The 25,886-nt window shown below is 36.0% G+C and overlaps 1 protein-coding gene and 1 long non-coding RNA gene across 2 annotated transcripts in view; both read left to right on the forward strand.

The window, feature by feature from the left end:
- The first annotated feature begins 1,028 nt into the window (after positions 1–1,028).
- LOC128542853 (uncharacterized) lies at positions 1,029–7,756 on the forward strand. Its single transcript, XR_008365688.1, has 3 exons — positions 1,029–1,187; positions 1,339–1,435; positions 7,734–7,756. It is a non-coding gene; the product is annotated as an uncharacterized LOC128542853 (long non-coding RNA).
- A 5,728-nt stretch (positions 7,757–13,484) lies between these two features.
- ptprc (protein tyrosine phosphatase receptor type C) overlaps positions 13,485–25,886 on the forward strand; it is a 27,323-nt gene continuing 14,921 nt past the window's right edge. The window contains exons 1-28 of the mRNA XM_053512977.1: positions 13,485–13,512; positions 13,641–13,721; positions 14,841–14,921; positions 15,050–15,130; positions 15,309–15,383; positions 15,506–15,592; positions 15,736–15,816; positions 15,959–16,039; positions 16,156–16,236; positions 16,932–17,018; positions 17,192–17,266; positions 17,389–17,475; positions 17,623–17,703; positions 17,816–17,896; positions 18,022–18,102; positions 18,242–18,322; positions 19,020–19,100; positions 19,232–19,312; positions 19,440–19,526; positions 19,664–19,744; positions 19,866–19,946; positions 20,728–20,808; positions 20,947–21,027; positions 23,233–23,319; positions 23,467–23,547; positions 23,660–23,740; positions 23,881–23,961; positions 25,655–25,741. Of these exons, the coding sequence (XP_053368952.1) occupies positions 13,500–13,512; positions 13,641–13,721; positions 14,841–14,921; positions 15,050–15,130; positions 15,309–15,383; positions 15,506–15,592; positions 15,736–15,816; positions 15,959–16,039; positions 16,156–16,236; positions 16,932–17,018; positions 17,192–17,266; positions 17,389–17,475; positions 17,623–17,703; positions 17,816–17,896; positions 18,022–18,102; positions 18,242–18,322; positions 19,020–19,100; positions 19,232–19,312; positions 19,440–19,526; positions 19,664–19,744; positions 19,866–19,946; positions 20,728–20,808; positions 20,947–21,027; positions 23,233–23,319; positions 23,467–23,547; positions 23,660–23,740; positions 23,881–23,961; positions 25,655–25,741 (2,224 nt within the window). The 5' untranslated portion in view covers positions 13,485–13,499. The remainder of the gene's footprint in view (positions 13,513–13,640; positions 13,722–14,840; positions 14,922–15,049; positions 15,131–15,308; positions 15,384–15,505; positions 15,593–15,735; positions 15,817–15,958; positions 16,040–16,155; positions 16,237–16,931; positions 17,019–17,191; positions 17,267–17,388; positions 17,476–17,622; positions 17,704–17,815; positions 17,897–18,021; positions 18,103–18,241; positions 18,323–19,019; positions 19,101–19,231; positions 19,313–19,439; positions 19,527–19,663; positions 19,745–19,865; positions 19,947–20,727; positions 20,809–20,946; positions 21,028–23,232; positions 23,320–23,466; positions 23,548–23,659; positions 23,741–23,880; positions 23,962–25,654; positions 25,742–25,886) is intronic.

Here is a 25,886-nt window from a genome sequence, read left to right on the forward strand (position 1 = left end):
TTAGCTCTTATTTTCTCACAAACCCATTCTCTATGCTGCTTATCCTCTACAGGGGAGCAAGAAGCCTGGAACCTATCCCATGGGACCCAGGCTGGGTACTTCCTGCACAGGGTGCCAGTTTATCACAGGGCTCAATCACACTCATACGCTTCGGGAGCGCCAATTAGCCTCATCTGCGTGTTGGAGGAAACCGGAGTATCCCGAGGAAACCCGGCAAGCGATGTTAGAAAATGCACGATCCACACACACACACACACACACACACACACCTCAGACGGGAATCAAACCCCTTAACCCTGAAGGTGCGAGGACGCAGTGCTAACCATAAGCTTTAAAATGCTGATATAAGGGGTTTCTTGCTAGTAATGCTAAAATGTTGTTGTTTTTGTTTAACTAGCTGAGATTTTTCAAAATATATAGATAATAAGATAAAATAAGATAAAATGTATTATTCTTGTGGCTAGTTCAGCGGCTAGTAGATGACAACCTCAAGTAAATCCATGTAATGTTGCTAACCATTCATAAACAAATCAATTAAAATCAATGCTTAATGCTAACATGCCGTGTCAGAAAACCAATCAGCTGCCTAGCTAACCATTTCAGTTGCACAGAAGCAAGATGCTTCTAACTAGCTGATAGCATTAGCATTAGCTTAGCTTTTCTCTCTGCCTTTGTTTTGTGATTATGGCTGACTCAAATACTGAGTGGTCATGAAACTGTTACACATAACTAGCCTAGCATTTGCATTAACTTTAATTTATTTACATGTAACAAGTAAAAGCATTAGGAATTTAGCCACCGTTTTAATTCATTCTATCTTGAAAAAATAAATAAATAAATAAATAAAAGTTTTGATAATGTTTAGAGTTTGGTGTCCCACCCCAGGAGTAAGACAGTAAATGAGCATCTAACATTAAGTGGATGTGAGGATGATGATAGCACGGATGCGTAATGTTCTAGCAGGGCTGTTTCAAAGCTTCTACAAATGAGGCAGAAGTGCAAAGCAGCAGAGGAATTGTGGCGTAGCTGAAAATACAGCTTCCTGTTAAGACGCCCATCGTGCACTGCTGAAGGTGAGAGCGTTCTTGACATCGCTCTGTCTGTCAAGCCTAACACAAGCTTGAGGACGCCGGGGCTTAAAACACGCAGGAAACTGTGACGACTGATTAGATAAAACATAAGAAAGTGTAAGTAAATTTTTATTTATTATATATATATTTTTTTTATTCAAATTAACATGATTAAAAATTGAGGGCAAAAATATATACTGCATGTAAAATCAGTATCAGTTCCAGGATGTGCTAAGTAATTTATTTTATTTATTCATTTATTAAACAGGACTTATGGTGTCTTAGAAGAGGCCTCTTACACCCCGTTATGGCAAAGTTCCTTGGACCAAGGTTTTTGCTCCTGGTCCTGGCAGGAGTCGCGTTATGTGAGTAGAAAACTTTTCTTAACTTTTTAGCGGCGTGTTTCATTGGAAAGCTAGTTTTGGGGCTGAATTGTGACATGTTTATTTTTTTTTTTCTATATAAATGCTTTTCCTGTGAGTCACATTTTAGTTGATGTACCTAAAAATATTACAGTATGTTAAATCATCTTCATTTTCTGCTTGTTTGCTTGGAGCAAGGATTATCGGTTATTGGTTATAGCATGGAATATGAATAATAGTGTATGTTGTTATTATTATTATTATTATTATTATTATTATTATTATTATTATTTGTCTAAATGAGAGTATAATCTTTATTTTTCAATCAAATACTCTACATGTTTTGGACTGGAGAATTATGATAGATGTTTTTTATAGTAAGAAACAGTAAAGATATGAAGTTCTAAGTTCTAAGTTGATGAATATGGAGATGATAGACGCTGGTGGACTCTTTCATTGTGAAGTTGAGCACTTATAAACTCTTTCATTCTGGCTCGCTTTCATTGTGGCTTGTTTTTTTTTTGATCAGTTGACATTTGACCACAGAATCTTTAATTATTGTTTGTTCCTGGTAAAGAATAAGATGTGTGTGTGTGTTTTTTTGGGTGTGTCCACTGACACTCTACACAGTCTGATTGATGCTTAATGGCTGCTTGAATGGTTTAGCCATGTGTCGCTCGGCACTGGATTCACTGGAGTTTTGCTTACGCGTTCCAAATATCTGTCTAAAAGCGTTTTCTGTTTTAAAGCTACTTTTTAGAACCGGCATTTTTAGTTCTTATACTTGTGCTTCCTTTTGGGTGTTTTTTTTTTTTTCACAATGCAGTCTGCTTTTGAAACAGGGCCTCTCTACACAGGCCTCGGGCCACTTCCTCATTCGAACTGGAGCTGGTGTCTCTTCCTAGTACTGTAATCTCAAGCTCAAAGCTGATTCTGTTAAAAAAGGGAAAATAAAAAAATAAAAAAATAAATAAAATGCTTTATAAAGCATGCTTCTATAACATTGAACCACCTTATACTATTAGGCTGTGTGGTTTATAAATAAAACATGTGTAGCGTTTGGGGGGTGAAGAGTTAAAGTCACATGTCAGAATGATCATTAGAGCCGAACAGTGTGTCGTGTGTGTGTGTGTGTGTGTAAACCATGATAAGACAGCTACAGTATAAGTCATCTCCTAGGCTGCGAAATGTAATTTTAATACTTTACATAATGTTATTGTTATCGTAATAAATGGTTCATTATAAGATTATATGAGCGTAATAATACATCCTACCTCATTTAGTGATATAACTTTACAATTATTATGGTATGCTAATAAATGATATGCTTTAACCACCTTAGGCCCTTTGGGCTGTAACCTTGGCGTGTTCGAACAGTTCAAGGAATAAAAGGAGTTCTTTAAAGATACTACACAGGTCTTAAACAGGTCTTTGTAAATTGTAAACGAAGAGCGAATTTTGCCAAAACGGCTACACTTTAGCTAGCGTTAAACACACCCATTTATCAAAAAAGGTTTGAAATTCCAGTAATACAATACTTTTAGGAATTGCTAAACAATTCTTATATTACACAGTATTGTGTGAGTGTTGTATTGCACATTTGATTATGAAGTAGGCATAATCACAGTTATTGTTAACTATAGAAAGAGAAAAATTAAAATATACAGAAATTTCTCACAATGATATTACAATTTAATAATACTTCAATTTTTCATTACAATTTGATAATATACTACTGTTGCTACTACTAATAATAATAATAGAAAAAAAAAATACCTACAATATAATTCGACATCTTTTAGATCATAAGCAAAACAGAATGTTTAACCTTTATACTGTATTTTATTATATTTTATGTATTTTGCAGTCACATTATAACATAATCGATGTAATGTAAACTTTAGATGCAATGTTTTTGACAGCTAGTATCAGACATCTGATTAATTTATCCAGCTACTGTACTGTATGTTGCACGTGGTAAGGTTTACTACCGTTTAATTAACAGCTAAAATAATTACAGTACTAAACTAAAATCGCTTCACAGAGCTCAGTGTTGATGTATGATGTAATGGTTGTGTGAAATACTCTAAAAGAATTTTGTGAGGATGAGGTTAATTTGATCAGTGATACTATAGAATAATTTACTTTATTATTCAAATCAAACACACATAAATTTATTTTAATTAATACTTTACATTAATTGAATACGTATATAAAATAATTATGATTGAATTATTGTATAATGGTTTGTAAATGCATTTTCACAGCAGGGCTGAACCTTTTGTTTCATCAACATTACATCATTTTTAGTTGTTGTTTTTTTGTGTAGATTTTGCATCTACACCCTGATTATCAAGCTTTTTACACTACTTTTTGTGGATATACTTTACACTACATAATTTTTCATCAGGTTTTTGTGCATTGTTGGGTAATGACTCTTGATCATTAACGTGTTATATTTAAGCAGGCTGAATGAAGTGAGTTGAAGTAAGTTTTAGAAATGATAATGTTCCATTAAGTGGGTGTAACTTTGAGAAAAAAAAGCGTGTTGGCTGTGTGTGTGTGTGCAATTTAAGCTGTGAACTGAGCAAAGCCACATCCGGAAAAGAGAAAGACTGTCAAAAGACGCTCTTGCAAATCATAGTTCTGCTTTATTAGTCCTGTAGACTATACTGTATACTGTAGCCTGTGTGCTGTATTATATATATTTGCTGATTTTTATATATTATATACTATAGACTATATTCTATCACATTTACATGTGAAATATAATGTGCATTTGATACATTATTAATATAATGTCCATTTAATTAGGGACTATCTTGGGACAACATTGTTTTTTGTTCTTGAGTATTTTATTAAATCATTTTTATTATTATTATTAATACTAAATAGAATGTGTTAATTGGCTGTGGTGGCTAAAAAAACTCATAACACACTTACCAGCAGGTAAATGAACTTTTGCACGAAGCAGAACAAAAGAAAAAAGAAAGCAAAATGTTCTTGGGAAAGGAGGGGGGGTAGGGGAGGGTTTTACAGCACACAGGAAGCTGTGGTTAAAAAACTGAAATAGCTTTTGTGTGCTCTGCGTTGCTATGACGACCAGGCTGCGCTGTACATAGGCCAGTGTCAGTGATGCTCCTGTGTTCGATAGATTATAAGAATTTGACAGGAAATGGACATTTCATATGTATAGACTGGGTTTAAAAAATACAACACACACACACACACACACACACACACACACACACACAGAAAATATTTAGATATGTGAAAATGTAGACTTTCAAGCAGAGCCACTTACCAAAACATCTTTAGGATGATGAGTCTTTGACCCAATCTAATAATTCGCACACCTATAAACACACAAGCGTAAAATGTAATGTGGCTCCACACACATACAGTACAGTAATTTCCCACATTACATTCGTGCCAAATTCCTATAACCATGCAATATGCATTTTATCCATTAAATTTACTAATGTATTGCTTCAAGCTTCATATTGTTATGTTACTGCTTAAATGTTTCTGGGAAATGGCCTAATTCTTGCTAACAGTATTGCTTGGTTTGAAAACAGTACAAAAGAAAAAAGTTCAATGTGTATAATGTAATGATTTTGTCACACAGGTGATCCTTCATCTAACTCTTCTCTCATTCAAACTGCCACCAATCCTACACCCACCACTAACTCATCCACCCTTGAAGGTAACACAAAGTCCTTTTATCATCATCATCATCATCATAACCACACACACTGATCAGTCTTACACTCAACAAAACTCTAAGCTCTCACAAACTCTCATCTTCAGTCAAGACTTCACCCATGACATCACTCTCAATCACTCCATGATGTTTTTCGCTTCAATCTGGTCACCTGCCAGTTTCTGTCCTCCAGTCTGTTTTCCTCTATTATAGCTAAGAGCCTGAAGGCTAACATGTGCCTTCTGTGTGGCACATGAAGCCAAACAACCGCATCTTTTTTCAAACTTCTGCTCATGCTGTGCCACAGGGCAATCATAGAAAAGTGCCATCTACTGTACACTTTTTCACATACATGGCTTTAAAGATGCACACGATTGGCCATTGTTCTTGTGACACAGAGAAAGAGTTGTATGGGTCATGTTACTAATTAAATATTTCTGGGAATTGCTATAACTGTTTTTAACAGCATCGCTTTTTGTAAGGACGGCACGGTAAAACACAGTTCTCATGCTTTTGTGTATAATTTAATGATTTTGTCACACAGGTGATCCTCCATCTACCCCTTCTCCCACTCAACTTACCACCAAACCTGCATCCATCCCAATTTCTAACTCATCCACCAGTAAAGGTAACACAAAGTCCTGTTATCATCATCATCATCATCATCATCATCATCATCATTATCCACACACACACTGTCTTACACTCACCTAAACTCTAAGCTCTCACAAACTCTCATCTTCAGTCAAGATCTCACCAGTTCTCTTCCCACCAGTCAGTTCTCCTATGTTATAGCACAAGGCCTGGAGACTAAAATGTGCTTCCTGTGTGGCACATGAGGCCAGACAACCGCATCTTTTTTCAAAAAATGCTCATGCTGTACCATAGGGCACTTATTGGAAAGTGCTATCCACACTTTTTCACATACATGAGCTCAAAGATTGATTGGCTCGTGAAAAAGTGTAAGGCACCCTTCTCTTTCTGGGAGAAGAGACTATTTTAGTTCTTGGACCTGAGTGAATTTGACATCTCTGTTCATACTTATTATGATAGAGAGACCATACGATGAGCACAGAAAACCACTGTTCCATTATTTTACCAATTAGTGCAGACAATAATGTCAATCTTCTGTGAGGTAAAATAGTTCGACTATTTAATATGTATGTGCCAATTTTGTCTAGATGTCCAAACAGCCAACATCTACTCACCTAACATTTTTTTTCAAAGTACTTGAATTAGCAAAAACTACAAAAAGGACACAAGAACAAAAAACTAACAGAGAAATCTGTTTTTGTTTGATGTTATTCTTCCTCTTCTCTTAGCTTATCAGTAACCTAGTGAACCAGTACTATATAAGGATATATTCATGGATAGAGACTTTAATTACTCTAGATAAGGGTGTTTACTAAAATTTCACACATGTAAATGTAAATTATATAAACGAAAGTATTATTAAGATCAACATATGTATATAATAGTGTACATTTTACAGAAGGTAATATAAATATTTAAACTGTATATTGTACTTTGTGTTTATAAATCCTTTTATGAGTACTCACCCAACCTCTGTAGTAATATAGCATTTAATGTTGTCTTCTTTACAAAAAGGCAAAACAACAACAACAACAAAAACACTAAACATCAAAGGTGTAAAAAAAAAGATGCTAAATATAATTCAACGTCTATAACATATATGACAAAGTAGCAATCATGATGCTACAGTAAATATATATTGAAGTCCATAAATATGTCTAGTCCTCATTAAATCACTTCTCTAAATAAATTACTTTTAGGCTTATAAATTTCCATCACTAGATAGATCCTTACACAGGATACACAGGATACAAAGCCCATTCATTTCCAGTGTCCTTGTGTGTGGTTTCAGCTAGTCATTAAATCACTTTCCCAGATAAATTACTCTATCTATCCTGCGATCTTTAAACATCTAAAGTTGTATTATTATATCAAAAAGTAACTTTAAAATATGCAATGAAGACAAAAACAAGCAAACAAACCTAGCACTGATTGAAAATTAGCATGGCCACTGTGCATGAAAGCATTAAGGTGGTTGTTGAATATTTTTGTAAGTGATGTGTACTTACTATATTATTCAAGCTTATAATATCAAATAAATAATTGTATTATATATATATATATATATATATATATATATATATATATATATATATATATATATATATATATTTTTTTTTTTTTTTTTTTTTTTTTTTTTTTATTATTTTTATTATTATTATTATAAATAAATACCTGAATAATTACGGGTCAAGTTAAATTACGGGTCCACTTACAGTATATTATGGACAAGGAAATGACAGGCACACACCCATTCACCCCACAGACTTCAGACAAAATCAGAGATGCAACAGATTTTGATCTCTATGCACTATCCTTGTTCTAGCGGCAGGCTCTCGTCCACTCACCACACCACAGGAAGTAGACCCACTCTTAAACAATATAGGTGATGAAGGTAATACCTCCCTATTTTAGGGAATGATATAATATAATAATATATAAAGAGGGTGCAGGGTAAATTTCAAGGGACACGTCTTCTCATATTTCATGCTTTTCATTTTGCAGGTACACCAACCTCATCCCAAGATGTCACAGGTAATATCTTTCTCTCTTTCTCTCTCTTACTCTCTCTCTCTTTAAAGTTAAGTAATTACATGACTCTATTGCTTTACTTATTATTGATTTAGTTTATTGCACTAACAATCAAAGTGTAACATGTTACAGCAGATATTTCTCTCTTTTTAGTGTTTGCTGTTAACACACTACTAGTCTTTTATTTCTCAAAATAAGTCCAAATTTCCAAAGTAATAATAATAAGAAGGCGGCACAGTGGTGTCGTGGTTAGCACTGTCGCCTTGCACCTCCAGGGTCGATTCCCGTCTCTGTGTGCATGGAGTTCGCATGTTCTCCCCGTGCTTGGTGGGTTTTCTCCGGGTACGCCGGTTTCCTTCCACAGTCCAAAGATGTGTAGGTTACAGTAGGCTAATTGGCATAATCAAATTGCCCATAGTGTGTGAATGACTGTGTATGCCCTCCAATGGATTCTCACCCTGTCCAGGGTGACATAGCATTTTATTCTCACATCACACAAATATATTAGAAAGTCCAAGTCATTCTTTAGTTTATTAATTTTTAAAACACATTCAAAATCACTAAGTGAGTGCATGTTATACACTACTTTGTCAGTTTTGTCAGTCTTTCCTTTAGATGTTCCTGATTTGGAAAAAGACAGATTAATCCATATAGTACTATTAGTGTTTGATGTTACAGTAGGTTGAGGTGTGTGTAATGCAGTAGGTGGCAGGATTTAAAAGTATTGTGCACTATAGTGTTAACACTGAGGTGTGTTGCACCATTTTAAAGCGTGTTTAGTTAAAATACTGTATATCAGGTCTTGCTAATGTTACTAATGAGTACTACAACTACAGGGGAACCTAGAGTCGAGTTCTTAAGGTGAAATTTTGTCTTGCAAAACGCATTTTCTCACAACTTATGCACATGTGCAATGTAAGCACAAGCCGGACATATGCGCATGCCAGATGTATGTGAAATGTAGGCTCAAACCGGCATTTGATTCAACTCGTTTCTGATGCTCGTATGCTGAAAATGCTTTGTATTTCATGGCAAATTTTTTGCAAAATTTTGGTTCTTTAGGAGAAAAAGGGAGGGCATTTCTATACCCAGATACCACTATAATAAAAAAAGGAATCTCTCAGATACAAAATCTGGTTAAGTAACCTGTGTTCGTCCTATCCCCCCTCACTAACCACTGGAGGTTACTTAGTAAGGTGAATTTAAATGACCCAAGTAAACCCCAAACCCCAAACATAGCATATACACATCTGCTGATCATATGAATGATAAATCATTTCAGATTTGTTTTACCTTTATTGTGAAACCACTCTTATCAACAGCAACCGTTTTATGCAATGTATTTGGTCAAACTTGCAATGGCATTGTATCCAAAAAAATCCATTCAATATGGAGTCAGTCCCCTGTTCAAACTATAACAGATTCCATTCCTCTTGGGTGGCTGTATACAAGATTTTTCTGTGTTTCGTTGGGAATTTGTGCCCATTCATTCTGTAGAGCATTTATGAGGTCAGGCACTGATGTGTCTCTGTTCGAATTCATCCCAAAGGTGCTCAGTGGGAATGAGGTCAGGGCTCTGTGTTCGGTCCAGTCAATCAAACCATGTCTTTATACAGTAGTCTTTGCTTTGTGCACTGGGACACAGTCATGTTGAAATAGAAAGGGCCTTTAACAAACTGTTGTCACAATTATGGATGAAACATTATGCTGAAAACATTAAGATTGTCCTTTACTGGAGATAAGGGGCTGATTGAAACACCTGAATTTAATAAATAACAGGTATTCTGCATGTACTCGTAGAAGCAAAAAAAACAACAGGCTTACCCGCAAGCACTTCCACGCAACAACACCAAACAAATACAACCGTGATGCAAGCAGGAAATGACTCCCTACTGTCAGGTATAATAAGAATGAAGTTAGATATGTTTTTTATGGTACCATATGATTATAGTTCCATACAATTTGTTCTTATGTTCAATACATGTTCATATCCTCATGTGTTCTGCTTCTAGTAGAAGTGAAACCAAACAGTAATACATCAGGCTTACCTGCAAACACCTCCATGCAACCAGTCTCATCAAACACAACTGGTAAGGAGAAAGGTAATAAGTACCTTTTATAAGAAATAATAAGAATAAAGTTAAGTTTTAAGTGTTTACGGCATACTTACTGTATATTGTAGTTGTGTACAAATGTTTACTATGTACTGCATTACATACAAACTATATGGACAAAAGTATTTGGTCAAACCTGAAATGAGATTGCATTCAAATACAGTACATACACTTAAACAATATGGAGTCGTTCCACCTTTTGAAGATATAACAGTTTCCACTCTTCTTGGAAGGCTGTATACAAGATTTTGGAGTGTTTCAGTCATTTTGGAATAGAAAAGGGCCTTCTCCAAACTGTCGCCACTATTTTGGAAGCATTGCATTGACCCAGAAGTCTTGGTTTGCTGAAACATTAAGATTGTCCTTCACTGGAGATAAGGGGTCTGACTGAAACATCTGGATTCAATAATTAACAGGATTGGCCAAATACTTTTTTTTCTTATAGTGTACTGTATGTTCATATACTCATGTATTCTGCATGTACTAATAAAAGCAAATAAAACAACAGACTTACCCGCAATCATCACCACGCCACAACACCAAACAAACACAACTGTGAATAAGACAGGTAATAACTCCCTATTGTAGGGAATAATATGAATGAAGCTAGATTTTTTTTTGGTACCATATAATTATAATTCCATACGTTTGTTCTTATGTGGTGCATTACATACATGTTCATATCCTCATGTGTTCTGCTTCTAGTAGAAGTGAATCAAACCAATAAAACATCAGGCTTACCCACAAGCACCTCCATGCAACCACTCTCATCAAACACAACCGTGTATGAGACAGGTAATAACTCTCTATTGTAAGGAATAATAGGAATAAGTTAAGTATTAAGTGTTTATCACATATTAAGTGTTAAGTGTTTAGGGCATGTTTATATTGTAGTTTTGTACAAATGTTTAATATGCACAGCATTACATTCACACTATATGGACTAAAGCATTTATCCAAACCTGCAATGACATTGTATCCAAATAGATACACTTCAATATGGAGCCGGTGCCCCTTTTCCAGCTATTACAGCTTCCAATCTTCTTGGACGGCTGTACACTTAAAAATATAACTCGTTGAAGGAACATAATTAAATTATGGAAAGAATTTCCACCTGATTTAATGGCTTTCTTTCAGCATTAAGCAATTTTGTTGGCTTAATGTTCTTAGGTTCAGTCAAATTAATTTTATTAGGTTCATTTAACTTATTTACTACAGCTGCGTCCAACATAATTTAATACTGTTAACATAAATGAATAGTGTGGGTACAACACATTTTTCAGTTGTAAATTAAGTTGATTCAAAACTTAAATTTCAAGCCCTGGTCAACAGAATTCTGTGAAGGAAGGAAGCATAAAACAAACGGGATAAAATGGAGATTTTTTTATTTTATGTTTAATAAAAACCCTGTTTTACACAGGCAGCAAATGAGGTCTCAATTTGAAAAGATTAATCATAAAACACCACAAATAATTATTAATCATAGAAAAAAAATTAAACACCAACAGAAACGTTTTGTACTTTATAACTGTACGTTATGACTTTTAATTATGGCCGTTAGATAGGGCCTTCTCCAAACTGTCGCCACTATTTTGGAAGCATTGCTTTGTCCTAGAAGTCTTTGGAAGCAGGACATTGTCCAAGAGGGCTTAAGATTGTCCTTCACTGTGCATAAGGGGTCTGATTGAAACACCTGAATTAAATAATTAACAGGTTTGGCTAAATACTTTTATCTTATACTTATGTATTCTGCATGTGCAAGTAGAAGCAAATAAAACAACAAACACAACTGTGAATTAGAAACGTAATAACTTCATATTGTAGAAAATGATTTTCTAATGAGATTGCACTGTAAAAAGTGTTTCTAATGAGATTGCACTGTAGTTGTATACAGATGTTTATCAGGTCCTCTTTTACGTGAATGCTCATATACTCATGTATTCTGTTTGTACTAGTAAGAGACAATAACAAATCAGGCTTACCTGCAAGCACCTCCACACAACAACACCAACCAACCAGGAATAAATTAGGTACTAATTGCCTATTGTAGGAAATAATAGGAATTACATTGAGTATGAGGTGTTTGCGGCGTATTTATATTGTAGTTGTATACAAATGTTTATAATGTGCTGCATTAGGCACACTTTATGGACAAAAGTATTTGGCCAAACCTGCAATGACATTGTATCCAAATACATACACTTTAATATGCCTGACACCTAAATTCAATAATTAACAGGATTGGCCAAATACTTTTGTCCTTATAGTGTATGTTTATATACTCATGTATTCTGCATGTACCAGTAGAAGCAAATGAAACATCAGGCTTACCCACAAGCACCCCCACACCACAACACCAAACAAATACAACCGTGAAGGAGACAGGTAATAACTCACTAATGTAGGGTATATTATAAATTACGTTAAGTGATGTAATTTTACTGTAGTTGTATACAAATGTGTATTAGGTGCTGTATTTCATACATTTTTATATACATGTGCTCTGCATCTACTAGGACTGGTCAGTAACATATCAGGCTCACCCGCAATCACTCCTGTACAACCACTCCCCTCAAATACATCCGTGAATAAGACAGGTAATAACTCACTATTGTAGGGGATAATAGAAATAAAGTTATATGTTATATGTTTATGGTACCATATGATTACGTGCTGCATTACATATATGTTCATATACTCATGTGTTCTGCATGTACAGTACTAGTAGAAGCAAATAACACAGCAGGCTCACCCACAAGCACCCCCACACCTCAACACCAAACAAACACAACCGTGAAGGAGACAGGTAAGAACTCTCTAATGTAGAGGATAATAGGAATAGTACTGTACAATAATAGTTCTCTACAAACTATTACTCTGTTTGTAATACAGTATGTTCATATACTCATGTGTTCTACTTGTACTAGTAACAGACAATAACGCATCAGGCTTACCCACAATCATCACCACGCTACAACACCAAACAAACACAACTGTGAATAAGACAGGTAATAACTCCCTATTGTAGGAAATACTAGGAATAAAGTTAGATGTTATATGTTTATGGTACCGTATAATTATGTGCTGCATTACATACATGTTTATATACTCATGTGTTCTGCTTGTACTAGTAGAAGCAAATAAAACAGCAGGCTTACACGCAAGCACCACCACACCACAACACCAACCAAACACAACCGTGAATAAGACAGGTATGTAACAACTCCCTATTGTAGGGTATAATACGAATGAAGTTAAATGTTTCTAATGTAATTGTACTGTAGTTGTATACAAATGTGTATTAGGTGCTGTATTTCATACATGTTAATATACACATGTGTTCTGCTTGTACTAGTACTAGTCAATAACACATCAGGCTCACCCGCAATCACTCCCACACAACCACTCTCATCAAATACACCTGTGAATAAGACAGGTAATAACTCTCTAATGTAGGGGATAATAGGAATAGTACTGTACAATAATAGTTTTATACAAACCATTATTTTGTTTGTAATACAGTATGTTCATATACTTATGTGTTTTACTTGTACTAGTACTAATCAGTAACGCATCAGGCTCACCCACAATCATCACCACGCTACAACACCAAACAAACACAAACATGAATAAGACAGGTAATAACTCCCTATTGTAGAGGATAATAGGAATGAAGTTAGATGTTATATGTTTATGGTACCGTATAATTATGTGCTGCATTACTGTACATACATGTTTATATACTCATGTGTTCTGCATGTACTAGTAGAAGCAAATAAAACAACAGGCTTACCCACAATCATCCCCACACCACAACACCAACCAAACACAATCGTTAAAGAGACAGGTAATAACTCCCTATTGTAGGGTATAATATAAATGATGTTAAGTGTTTCTGATGTGATTGTACTGTAGTTGTACACAGATATGTATTAGGTTCTGTATTCCATACATGTTTATATACACATGTGTTCTGCTTGTACTAGTACTAGTCAATAACACAACAGGCTCACCCGCAACCACTCCCACACAACCACTCTCATCAAATACATCCGTGAATAAGACAGGTAATAACTCTCTAATGTAGAGGATAATAGGAATAGTACAATAATAGTTTTATACAAACCATTACTCTGTTTGTAATACAGTATGTTCATATACTTATGTGTTTTACTTGTACTAGTAAGAGACAGTAACACATCAGGCTTACCCACAATCATCACCACGCTACAACACCAAACAAATACAACCGTGAATAAGACAGGTAATAACTCCCTATTGTAGGAAATAATAGAAATGAAGTTAAGTACAGTATTAAGTGTTTACAACATGATTATACTGTACAGGTCTATAAAAATATATACTATGTGCTGCCTTAGATAAAAATTTTATGGACAAAAGTATTTGGCCAAACCTGCAATGACATTTTATCCAAATACAAAAACTTAGACAATATGGAGTCGTCCCACTTTTCCAGCTATAACGGCTTCCACTCTTCTTGGAAGACTGTCTACAGAATTTTGGAGTGTTTCTGTGGTTATTCATGTCCAATCATTCTGTAGAGCATTTATAAGGTCAGGCACTGATGTTGGATGAGAAGGCCTGGCTCACAATCTCTGTTCGAGTTCATCCCAAAGATGCTCAATGAGGTCAGGGCTCTGTGTTCGGTCCAGTCAAGTTTTTCCACACTGAACACAAACCATGTCTTTATAGACTTTATAGTCGTTGCTTTGAGCACTGGGGCACAGTCATGTTGGAAAAGAAAGGGCCTTCCACAAACTGTTGCCACAAAGTTGAGAGCATAGCATTGTCCAAGATGTCTTATTATGCTGAAGCATTAAGATTGTCCTTCACTGGAGATAAGAGGCTGATTAAAACAACTGAATTCAATAATTAACAGGTTTGGCAAAATACGTTTTCTCCTTATAGTGTATGTTTATATACTCATGTGTTCTGCATGTACTAGTAGAAGCAAATAAAACAGGAGACTTAGCCGCAAGCACCTTCACGCCACGACTCCAAACAAACACAACCGTAAATAAGACAGGTAATAACTCCCTATTGTAGGAAATAATAGGAATGAAGTTAGATGTTATATCTTAATGGTACCATATGATTATGTGCTGTATTCCATACATGTTTATATACTCATGTGTTCTGCATGTACAGTACTAGTAGAAGCAATTAACACATCAGGCTCACCCACAAGCATCCCCACACCACAACACCAAACAAACACTACCGTGAAGGAGACAGGTAATAACTCCTCATTGTAGGGTATATTATAAATTAAGTTATATTAGGTATAATAGGAATTAAGTGTTTTGATGTGATCTGTACTGTGTACTGTAGTTGTATACAGATGTTTATTGGGAGCTGTATTACAGTATGTAAAAGTTCATATACACATATGTTCTGCTTGTATTAGTAACAGACAGTAAAACATCAGGCTCACCTACAATCATCCCCACACCACAACACCAAACAAACACAACCGTGAAGGAGACAGGTAATAACTCCCTATTGTAGGAAATAATAGGAATAAAGTTATATGTTATATGTTTATGGTACCATATGATTACATGCTGCATTACATACATGTTCATATACTCATGTGTTCTGCATGTACAGTACTAGTAGAAGCAAATATAACATCAGGCTTACCCACAAGCACCCCCACACCACAACACCAAACAAACACAACCGTGAAGGAGACAGGTAATAACTCTCTATTGTAGGGTATATTATAAATGAGTTACTGTAAGTGTTTCTGATGTAATTTTACTGAAGTTGTATACATATGTGTATTAGGTGCTGTATTTCATACATTTTTATATACATGTGTGTTCTGCTTGCACTAGTACTAGTCAATAACACATCAGGCTCACCTGCAACCACTCCCACACAACAACACCAAACGAACACAAACGTGAATAAGACAGGTAATAAGTCCCTTTTTTAGAGACAGACAATAATGAAGTTAAACATTTCTGGTGTGATTGTTCTGTAGTTGTATACAAATGTGTACAGTACTAGGTGCTGTATTTCATACGTTTATATACACATGTGTTCTGCTTGTACTAGTACTAGTCAATAACACATCAGGCTCACCCGCAATCACTCCCACACAACCACTCTCATCAAATACATCCGTGAATAAGACAGGTAATAACTCTCTAATGTAGAGGATAATAGGAATAGTACAATAATAGTTTTATACAAACCATTACTCTGTTTGTAATACAGTATGTTCATATACTCACGTGTTCTGCTTGTACTAGTAACAGACAGTAACACATCACGCTTACCCACAATCATCACCACGCTACAACACCAAACAAATACAACCGTGAATAAGACAGGTAATAACTCCCTATTGTAGGAAATACTAGGAATGAAGTTAAGTATTAAGTGTTTACAACATGATTATACTGTATAGGTTTATAAAAAAAATTACTATGTGCTGCCTTAGATAAACATTTTATGGACAAAAGTATTTGCCCAAACCTGCAATGACATTTTATCCAAACATAAACTTAGACAATATGGAGTCGTCCCACTTTTCCAGCTATAACGGCTTCCACTCTTCTTGGAAGACTGTCTACAGAATTTTGGAGTGTTTCTGTGGTTATTCATGTCCAATCATTCTGTAGAGCATTTATGAGGTCAGGCACTGATGTTGGATGAGAAGGCCTGGCTCACAATCTCTGTTCGAGTTCATCCCAAAGATGCTCAATGAGGTCAGGGCTTTATGTTCGGTCCAGTCAAGTTCTTCCACACTGAACACAAACCATGTCTTTATAGACTTTATAGTCGTTGCTTTGAGCACTGGGGCACAGTCATGTTGGAAAAGAAAGGGCCTTCCCCAAACTGTTGCCACAAAGTTGAGAGCATAGCATTGTCCAAGATGTCTTATTATGCTGAAGCATTAAGATTGTCCTTCACTGGAGATAAGAGGCTGATTAAAACAACTGAATTCAATAATTAACAGGTTTGGCAAAATACTTTTTTTTCCTTATACTGTATGTTTATATACTCATGTGTTCTGCATGTACAGTACTAGTAGCAGCAAATAACACATCAGGCTTACCCACAAGCATCCCCACACCACAACACCAAACAAACACTACCGTGAAGGAGACAGGTAATAACTCCTCATTGTAGGGTATATTATAAATTAAGTTATATTAGGTATAATAGGAATTAAGTGTTTCTGATGTGATCTGTACTGTGTACTGTAGTTGTAAACATATGTTTATTGGGAGCTGTATTATGTAAAAGTTCATATACACATGTGTTCTGCGTGTACTATAACAGACAGTAAAACATCAGGCTCACCTACAATCATCCCCACACCACAACACCCACCAAACACAACCGTGAATAAGACAGGTAATAACTCCCTATTGTAGGAAATAATAGGAATAAAGTTAGATGATATATGTTTATGGTACCATATGATTACGTGCTGCATTACATACATGTTCATATACTCATGTGTTCTGCATGTACAGTACTAGTAGAAGCAAATAACACAGCAGGCTTACCCACAAGCACCCCCACACCACAACACCAAACAAACACAACCGTGAAGGAGACAGGTAATAACTCTCTATTGTAGAGGTTAATAGGAATTAAGTGTTTCTGATGTGATCTGTACTGTGTACTGTAGTTGTATACATATGTTTATTGGGAGCTGTATCATGTACATGTTTATATACTGTACACATATGTTCTGCTTGTATTAGTAACAGACAGTAAAACATCAGGCTTACTTACAATCATCCCCACACCACAACACCAACCAAAGACAAATGTGAATAAGACAGGTAATAACTCCCTATTGTAGGAAATAATAGGAATGAAGTTATATGTTATATGTTAATGGTACCGTATGATTACATGCTGCATTTATATACTCATGTGTTCTGCTTGTACTAGTAACAGACAGTAAAACATCAGGCTCACCCACAATCATCCCCACACCACAACACCAAACAAACACAACCGTGAAGGAGACAGGTAATAACTCACTATTGTAGGAAATTATAGGAATGAAGTTAAATGATATATGTTTATAATATTATATGATTACGTGCTGCATTACACACATGTTCATATACTCTCATGTGTTCTGCATGTACTAGTAGAAGAAAATAAAACAACAGGCTTACCCACAATCACCCCCACACCTCAACACCAACCAAACACAATCGTTAAAGAGACAGGTAATAACTCCCTATTGTAGGGTATAATATAAATGACGTTAAGTGTTTTTGATGTAATTTTACTGTAGTTGTATACAAATGTGTATTAGGTGCTGTATTTCATACATTTTTATACATATGTGTGTCCTGCATTTACTAGTACTAGTCAATAACACATCAGGCTCACCCGCAATCACTCCCACACAACCACTCTCATCAAATACATCCGTGAATAAGACAGGTAATAACTCTCTAATGTAGAGGATAATAGGAATGAAGTTAAGTATTAAATGTTTATGACATGATTATACTGTATAGGTTTATAAAAATATTTACTATGTGCTGCATTAGATAAACATTTTATAAACAAACGTATTTTGCCCAAACCTGCAATGACATTTTATCCAAATACATAAACTTAGACAATATGGAGTCGTCCCACTTTTCCAGCTATAACGGCTTCCACTCTTCTTGGAAGACTGTCTACAGAATTTTGGAGTGTTTCTGTGGTTATTCATGTCCAATCATTCTGTAGAGCATTTATGAGGTCAGGCACTGATGTTGGATGAGAAGGCCTGGCTCACAATCTCTGTTCGAGTTCATCCCAAAGATGCTCAGTGAGGTCAGGGCTCTGTGTTCGGTCCAGTCAAGTTCTTCCACACTGAACTCAAACCATGTCTTTATCGACTTTATAATCGTTGCTTTGAGCACTGGGGCACAGTCATGTTGGAAAAGTAAGGGCCTTCCCCAAACTGTTGCCACAAAGTTGAGAGCATAGCATTGTCCAAGATGTCTTATTATGCTGAAGCATTAAGATTGTCCTTCACTGGAGATAAGAGGCTGATTAAAACAACTGAATTCAATAATTAACAGGTTTGGCAAAATACTTTTGTCCTTATAGTGTATGTTTATATACTCATGTGTTCTGCATGTACTAGTAGAAGCAAATGAAACATCAGGCTTACCCGCAAGCACCCCCACACCACAACACCAAACAAACACAACCGTGAAGGAGACAGGTAATAACTCACTACTGTAGGGTATAATATAAATTACGTTAAGTGATGTAATTTTACTGTAGTTGTAGACAAATGTGTAGTAGGTGCTGTATTTCATACATTTTTATATACATTTGCTCTGCATCTACTAGGACTGGTCAGTAACATATCAGGCTCACCCGCAATCACTCCTGTACAACCACTCCCCTCAAATACATCCGTGAATAAGACAGGTAATAACTCCCTATTGTAGAGGATAATAGAAATAAAGTTAGATGATATATGTTTATGGTACCATATGATTACGTGCTGCATTACATACTGTACATGTTCATAAACTCATGTGTTCTGCATGTACAGTACTAGTAGAAGCAAATAAAACAGGAGGCTTACCCACAAGCACCCCCACACCTCAACACCAAACAAACACAACCGTGAAGGAGACAGGTAATAACTCACTATTGTAGGGTATAATAGGAATAAAGTTAGATGTTTTTAATGTGAATTTTTGTAGTTGTATACAAATGTGTATTAGGTGTAGTAATCCATAATGTTTATATACACGTGTGTCGTGCATGTACTAGTAACAGGCAGTAAAACATCAGGCTCACCTGCAACCACTCCCACACAACCACTCTCATCAAGTACATCCGTGAATAAGACAGGTAATAACTCTCTAATGTAGAGGATAATAGGAATAGTACTGTACAATAATAGTTTTATACAAACCATTACTCTGTTTGTAATACAGTATGTTCATATACTCACGTGTTCTGCTTGTACTAGTAAGAGACAGTAACACATCAGGCTTACCCACAATCATCACCACGCTACAACACCAAACAAACACAAACATGAATAAGACAGGTAATAACTCCCTATTGTAGAGGATAATAGGTATGAAGTTAAGTATTAAGTGTTAACGACATGATTATACTGTACAGGTCTATTAGATTTGTTTACTATGTGCTGCATTAGATAAACATTTTATAAACAAACGTATTTTGCCCAAACCTGCAATGACATTTTATCCAAATACATAAACTTAGACAATATGGAGTCGTCCCACTTTTCCAGCTATAACGGCTTCCACTCTTCTTGGAAGACTGTCTACAGAATTTTGGAGTGTTTCTGTGGTTATTCATGTCCAATCATTCTGTAGAGCATTTATGAGGTCAGGCACTGATGTTGGATGAGAAGGCCTGGCTCACAATCTCTGTTCGAGTTCATCCCAAAGATGCTCAATGAGGTCAGGGCTCTGTGTTCGGTCCAGTCAAGTTCTTCCACACTGAACTCAAACCATGTCTTTATCGACTTTATAGTTGTCGCTTTTGTGCAGAAAGGGCTGTCCTTAAAATTTTGCTACAAAATTAAAAACATAGCATTGTCCGATATGTCTTGTTATGCATCCGGCGTAAAAACCTCTGCTAAGTTGTTGTGCGGACTGGGTATTCCGCTGTGGCGACCCCTTGCCGAGAGCAGCCGAAAGACCAACAACAACAACAACATGATAGAGCATTAAGATTGTCCTTCACTGGAGATAAGGGGCAAATTAAAGCACATTAATTCAATAATTAACAGGTTTGGCAAAATACCTTTTCTTTTTTGTAGTGCATGTTTATATACTCATGTATTCTGTATGTACTAGTAGAAGCAAATGAAACAAGAGACTTACGCACAAGCACCTTTACGCCACAACACCAACCAAACACAACCGTAAATAAGACAGGTAATAACTCACTATTGTAGGGAATAATAGAAATAAAGTGTTTCTAATTTGATCTGTACTGTGTACTGTAGTTGTATACAGATATTAGGAGCTGTATTGTGTACATCTTCATATACACATATGTTCTGCTTGTATTAGTAACAGACAGTAAAACATCAGGCTCACCTACAATCATCCCCACACCACAACACCAAACAAACACAACCGTGAAGGAGACAGGTAATAACTCCCTATTGTAGGAAATTATAGGAATGAAGTTAAATAATATATGTTTATAATATTATATGATTACGTGCTGCATTACATACATGTTCATATACTCATGTGTTCTGCATGTACAGTACTAGTAGAAGCAATTAAAACAACAGGCTTACCCACAATCATCCCCACACCACAACACCAACCAAACACAATCGTTAAAGAGACAGGTAATAACTCCCTATTGTAGGGTATAATATAAATGAAGTTAAGTGTTTCTGATGTAATTGTACTGTAGTTGTATACAAATTTGTATTAGGTTCTGTATTCCATACATGTTTATATACACATGTGTTCTGCTTGTACTAGTACTAGTCAATAACACAACAGGCTCACCCGCAATCACTCCCACACAACCACTCTCATCAAATACATCCGTGAATAAGACAGGTAATAACTCTCTAATGTAGGGGATAATAGGAATAGTACTGTACAATAATAGTTTTATACAAACCATTATTTTGTTTGTAATACAGTATGTTCATATACTTATGTGTTTTACTTGTACTAGTACTAATCAGTAACGCATCAGGCTCACCCACAATCATCACCACGCTACAACACCAAACAAACACAAACATGAATAAGACAGGTAATAACTCCCTATTGTAGAGGATAATAGGAATGAAGTTAGATGTTATATGTTTATGGTACCGTATAATTATGTGCTGCATTACATACATGTTTATATACTCATGTGTTCTGCTTGTACTAGTAGAAGCAAATAAAACAACAGGCTTACCCACAATCATCCCCACACCACAACACCAACCAAACACAATCGTTAAAGAGACAGGTAATAACTCCCTATTGTAGGGTATAATATAAATGAAGTTTATACTAGGAATGAAGTTAAGTATTAAGTGTTTACAACATGATTATACTGTACAGGTCTATAAAAATATATACTATGTGCTGCCTTAGATAAAAATTTTATGGACAAAAGTATTTGGCCAAACCTGCAATGACATTTTATCCAAATACAAAAACTTAGACAATATGGAGTCGTCCCACTTTTCCAGCTATAACGGCTTCCACTCTTCTTGGAAGACTGTCTACAGAATTTTGGAGTGTTTCTGTGGTTATTCATGTCCAATCATTCTGTAGAGCATTTATGAGGTCAGGCACTGATGTTGGATGAGAAGGCCTGGCTCACAATCTCTGTTCGAGTTCATCCCAAAGATGCTCAGTGAGGTCAGGGCTCTGTGTTCGGTCCAGTCAAGTTTTTCCACACTGAACACAAACCATGTCTTTATCGACTTTATAGTCGTTGCTTTGAGCACTGGGGCACAGTCATGTTGGAAAAGAAAGGGCCTTCCACAAACTGTTGCCACAAAGTTGAGAGCATAGCATTGTCCAAGATGTCTTATTATGCTGAAGCATTAAGATTGTCCTTCACTGGAGATAAGAGGCTGATTAAAACAACTGAATTCAATAATTAACAGGTTTGGCAAAATACTTTTTCTCCTTATACTGTATGTTTATATACTCATGTATTCTGCATGTACTAGTAGAAGCAAATAAAACAGCGGACTTACGAACAAGCACCTTCACGCCACAACACCAAACAAACACAACCGTAAATAAGACAGGTAATAACTCCCTATTGTAGGAAATAATAGGAATGAAGTTAGATGTTATATGTTTATGGTACTGTATGATTATGTGCTGCATTACATACATGTTTATATACTCATGTGTTCTGCATGTACTAGTAGAAGCAATTAACACATCAGGCTTACCCACAAGCATCCCCACACCACAACACCAAACAAACACTACCGTGAAGGAGACAGGTAATAACTCACTACTGTAGGGTATAATGTAAATTAAGTTATATTAGGTATAATAGGAATTAAGTGTTTCTGATGTGATCTGTACTGTGTACTGTAGTTGTATACAGATGTTTATTGGGAGCTGTATTATGTAAAAGTTCATATACACATGTGTTCTGCGTGTACTATAACAGACAGTAAAACATCAGGCTCACCTACAATCATCCCCACACCACAACACCCACCAAACACAACCGTGAATAAGACAGGTAATAACTCCCTATTGTAGGAAATAATAGGAATGAAGTTAAATAATGTATGTTTATAATATTATATGATTACGTGCTGCATTACATACATGTTTATATACTCATGTGTTCTGCATGTACAGTACTAGTAGAAGCAATTAACACATCAGGCTCACCCACAAGCACCCCCACACCACAACACCAAACAAACACAACCGTGAAGGAGACAGGTAATAACTCACTATTGTAGAGGTTAATAGGAATTAAGTGTTTCTGATGTGATCTGTACTGTGTACTGTAGTTGTATACATATGTTTATTGGGAGCTGTATTATGTACATGTTTATATACTGTACACATATGTTCTGCTTGTATTAGTAACAGACAGTAAAACATCAGGCTTACTTACAATCATCCCCACACCACAACACCAACCAAAGACAAATGTGAATAAGACAGGTAATAACTCCCTATTGTAGGAAATAATAGGAATGAAGTTATATGTTATATGTTAATGGTACCGTATGATTACATGCTGCATTTATATACTCATGTGTTCTGCTTGTACTAGTAACAGACAGTAAAACAACAGGCTCACCCACAATCATCCCCACACCACAACACCAAACAAACACAACCGTTAAAGAGACAGGTAATAACTCCCTATTGTAGGGTATAATATAAATGAAGTTAAATGTTTCTGATGTGATTGTACTCTAGTTGTATACAAATTTCTATTGTGGTGCTGTATTTCATACATGTTTAGATACACATGTGTTCTGCTTGTACTAGTACTAGTCAGTAACACATCAGGCTCACCCGCAACCACTCCCACACAACCACTCTCATCAAATACATCCGTGAATAAGACAGGTAATAACTCCCTAATGTAGAGGATAATAAGAATTAAGTTAGAAGATATGTTTTTATTGTACTGTATGATTATAGTTCCATATTATTCAATATTATTTGTTGCATTACATACAACATATTTTTATTCTCATGTGTTCTGCTTGTACTGGTACCAGTCAGTAAAACATTAGGCTTACCTGCAAGCAACCACATGCCACAACACAAAAACAAACACAACCGTTAATGAGACAGGTTACAACTTAGGTTATAACTTCCTTTTGCACAGAATAATAGAAATGAAGTCAGATGCCGTGTTCATTGTACCGAATGATCATAGTTCCATACAATCCATTATTATGTGCTGCATTACATGTATGTTCACATACTCATGTATTCGTCTTGTACTGGTAACAGTCAGTACCCCATCAGGCTTACCTCCAAGCAACCACATACCACACTCATCAGATGCCTAACACTTTGCCTAAGACAGTTAATGTCCTCTTCTTTTAGAGCATGAGGATGAAGACATTATATGATAAGTGGTTATGTCTTAATTACGGTATAGTCAAAAATCTGTAGACAGTAGATAGATTATCTAGGTTTGGAGAATGCCAGGAGAGCATTACCTACTGTACCAGAACACACAGTGAGAATAGTGAACTTGGTGATCGAGATATAATAGTCAGTGAAGGGTAATGCTAATGCATCAGCACAAAAATACAATTTAAAAAAATGTCCAAATCCAAATTTGCACCAACAGTTTGGAGATGGTCATCTTCCAGCATGTTCTAGCATGACTGAACTTCTGTGCACAGTGTGAGCTCTTGATCTGAGTTTATTGTGAAGGAACTCCAATGTCCTGTACAGATTCATAACATCAACCCTAATCGACATCTTTCTATGGACAAATAACACCATTAACACATTTCAGAATCATGTAGAAAGCCATGGCAGATGAATAAACACTCTTGGAGACACAAACAAAAGGCAAAATCTATTTTATGTGTGATTGTAAGGTGTTCACATACTTTTGGCCATATAGTGTACATACACAGATTTGGTATCTGTTGTGTTTTAGAACATATATGTTAATATGCTTAGACATCATGCTCATTCTAGCATTAGATTCCCACCTCGGGGTCTGTGTGTGTGTGTGTGTGGAGTTTGCATGTTCTCCCAGTACTTCAGGTAGTCCCGTTTCCTCTCACACTACAAAGACATGCAGATTAGACTAATTGGCGTTCCCAAATTGCTTGTAGTGTGTAAATGAGTGTTTGTATGTTGATCGGAGGTCTTATCATGGTCATAAAAATGGGAATAAATACAATGGTCACCATCAGCCTCCATGGTTCCTGGTGTGTGTCTGTACCCTGTGATTGATTGGCACCCCATCCAGGGTGTACCCCCCCTCGTGCCCAACGCCTCTTGGGATAGGCTTCTGGCCCCCATGACCCTGAATACATGATAAAGTGTTATAGAAGACTGAGTGAGTGAGTGAGTGAGTAAGTGTATGTCAGCTCAGACATTACAGCCTGCCCTGAGTACACTATGCCACAGAGATGTGTCTTTAATAAAAACAGACCATTTTAATTAAAGAATTTAATGTTCTTTAATAGCATCATTGTAACTAATCACATGATTTCTGTTACGGAAATTTTAATATTTATAGCTTTGCTTTAATTTACAACCTACTAACAAGTTTGATGATTTGCAGAAAACCTAAACCTAAGCACCCCTGACTCCACACTCACTACCCTCAACACGACCCCAACCTTACCCACACGCATGCCCACAACAACAGGTAACAGGATCGTGCTGGATCTCTCTCTCTCTCTCTCTCTCTCTCTCTCTCTCTCTCACACACACACACACACACACACACACACACACACACACACATGCACGCACGCACGCGCACACACACACACACACACACACACACACAC

Source organism: Clarias gariepinus, chromosome 15 (assembly GCF_024256425.1).
Source record: "Clarias gariepinus isolate MV-2021 ecotype Netherlands chromosome 15, CGAR_prim_01v2, whole genome shotgun sequence".
NCBI classification, from domain to species: domain Eukaryota; kingdom Metazoa; phylum Chordata; class Actinopteri; order Siluriformes; family Clariidae; genus Clarias; species Clarias gariepinus.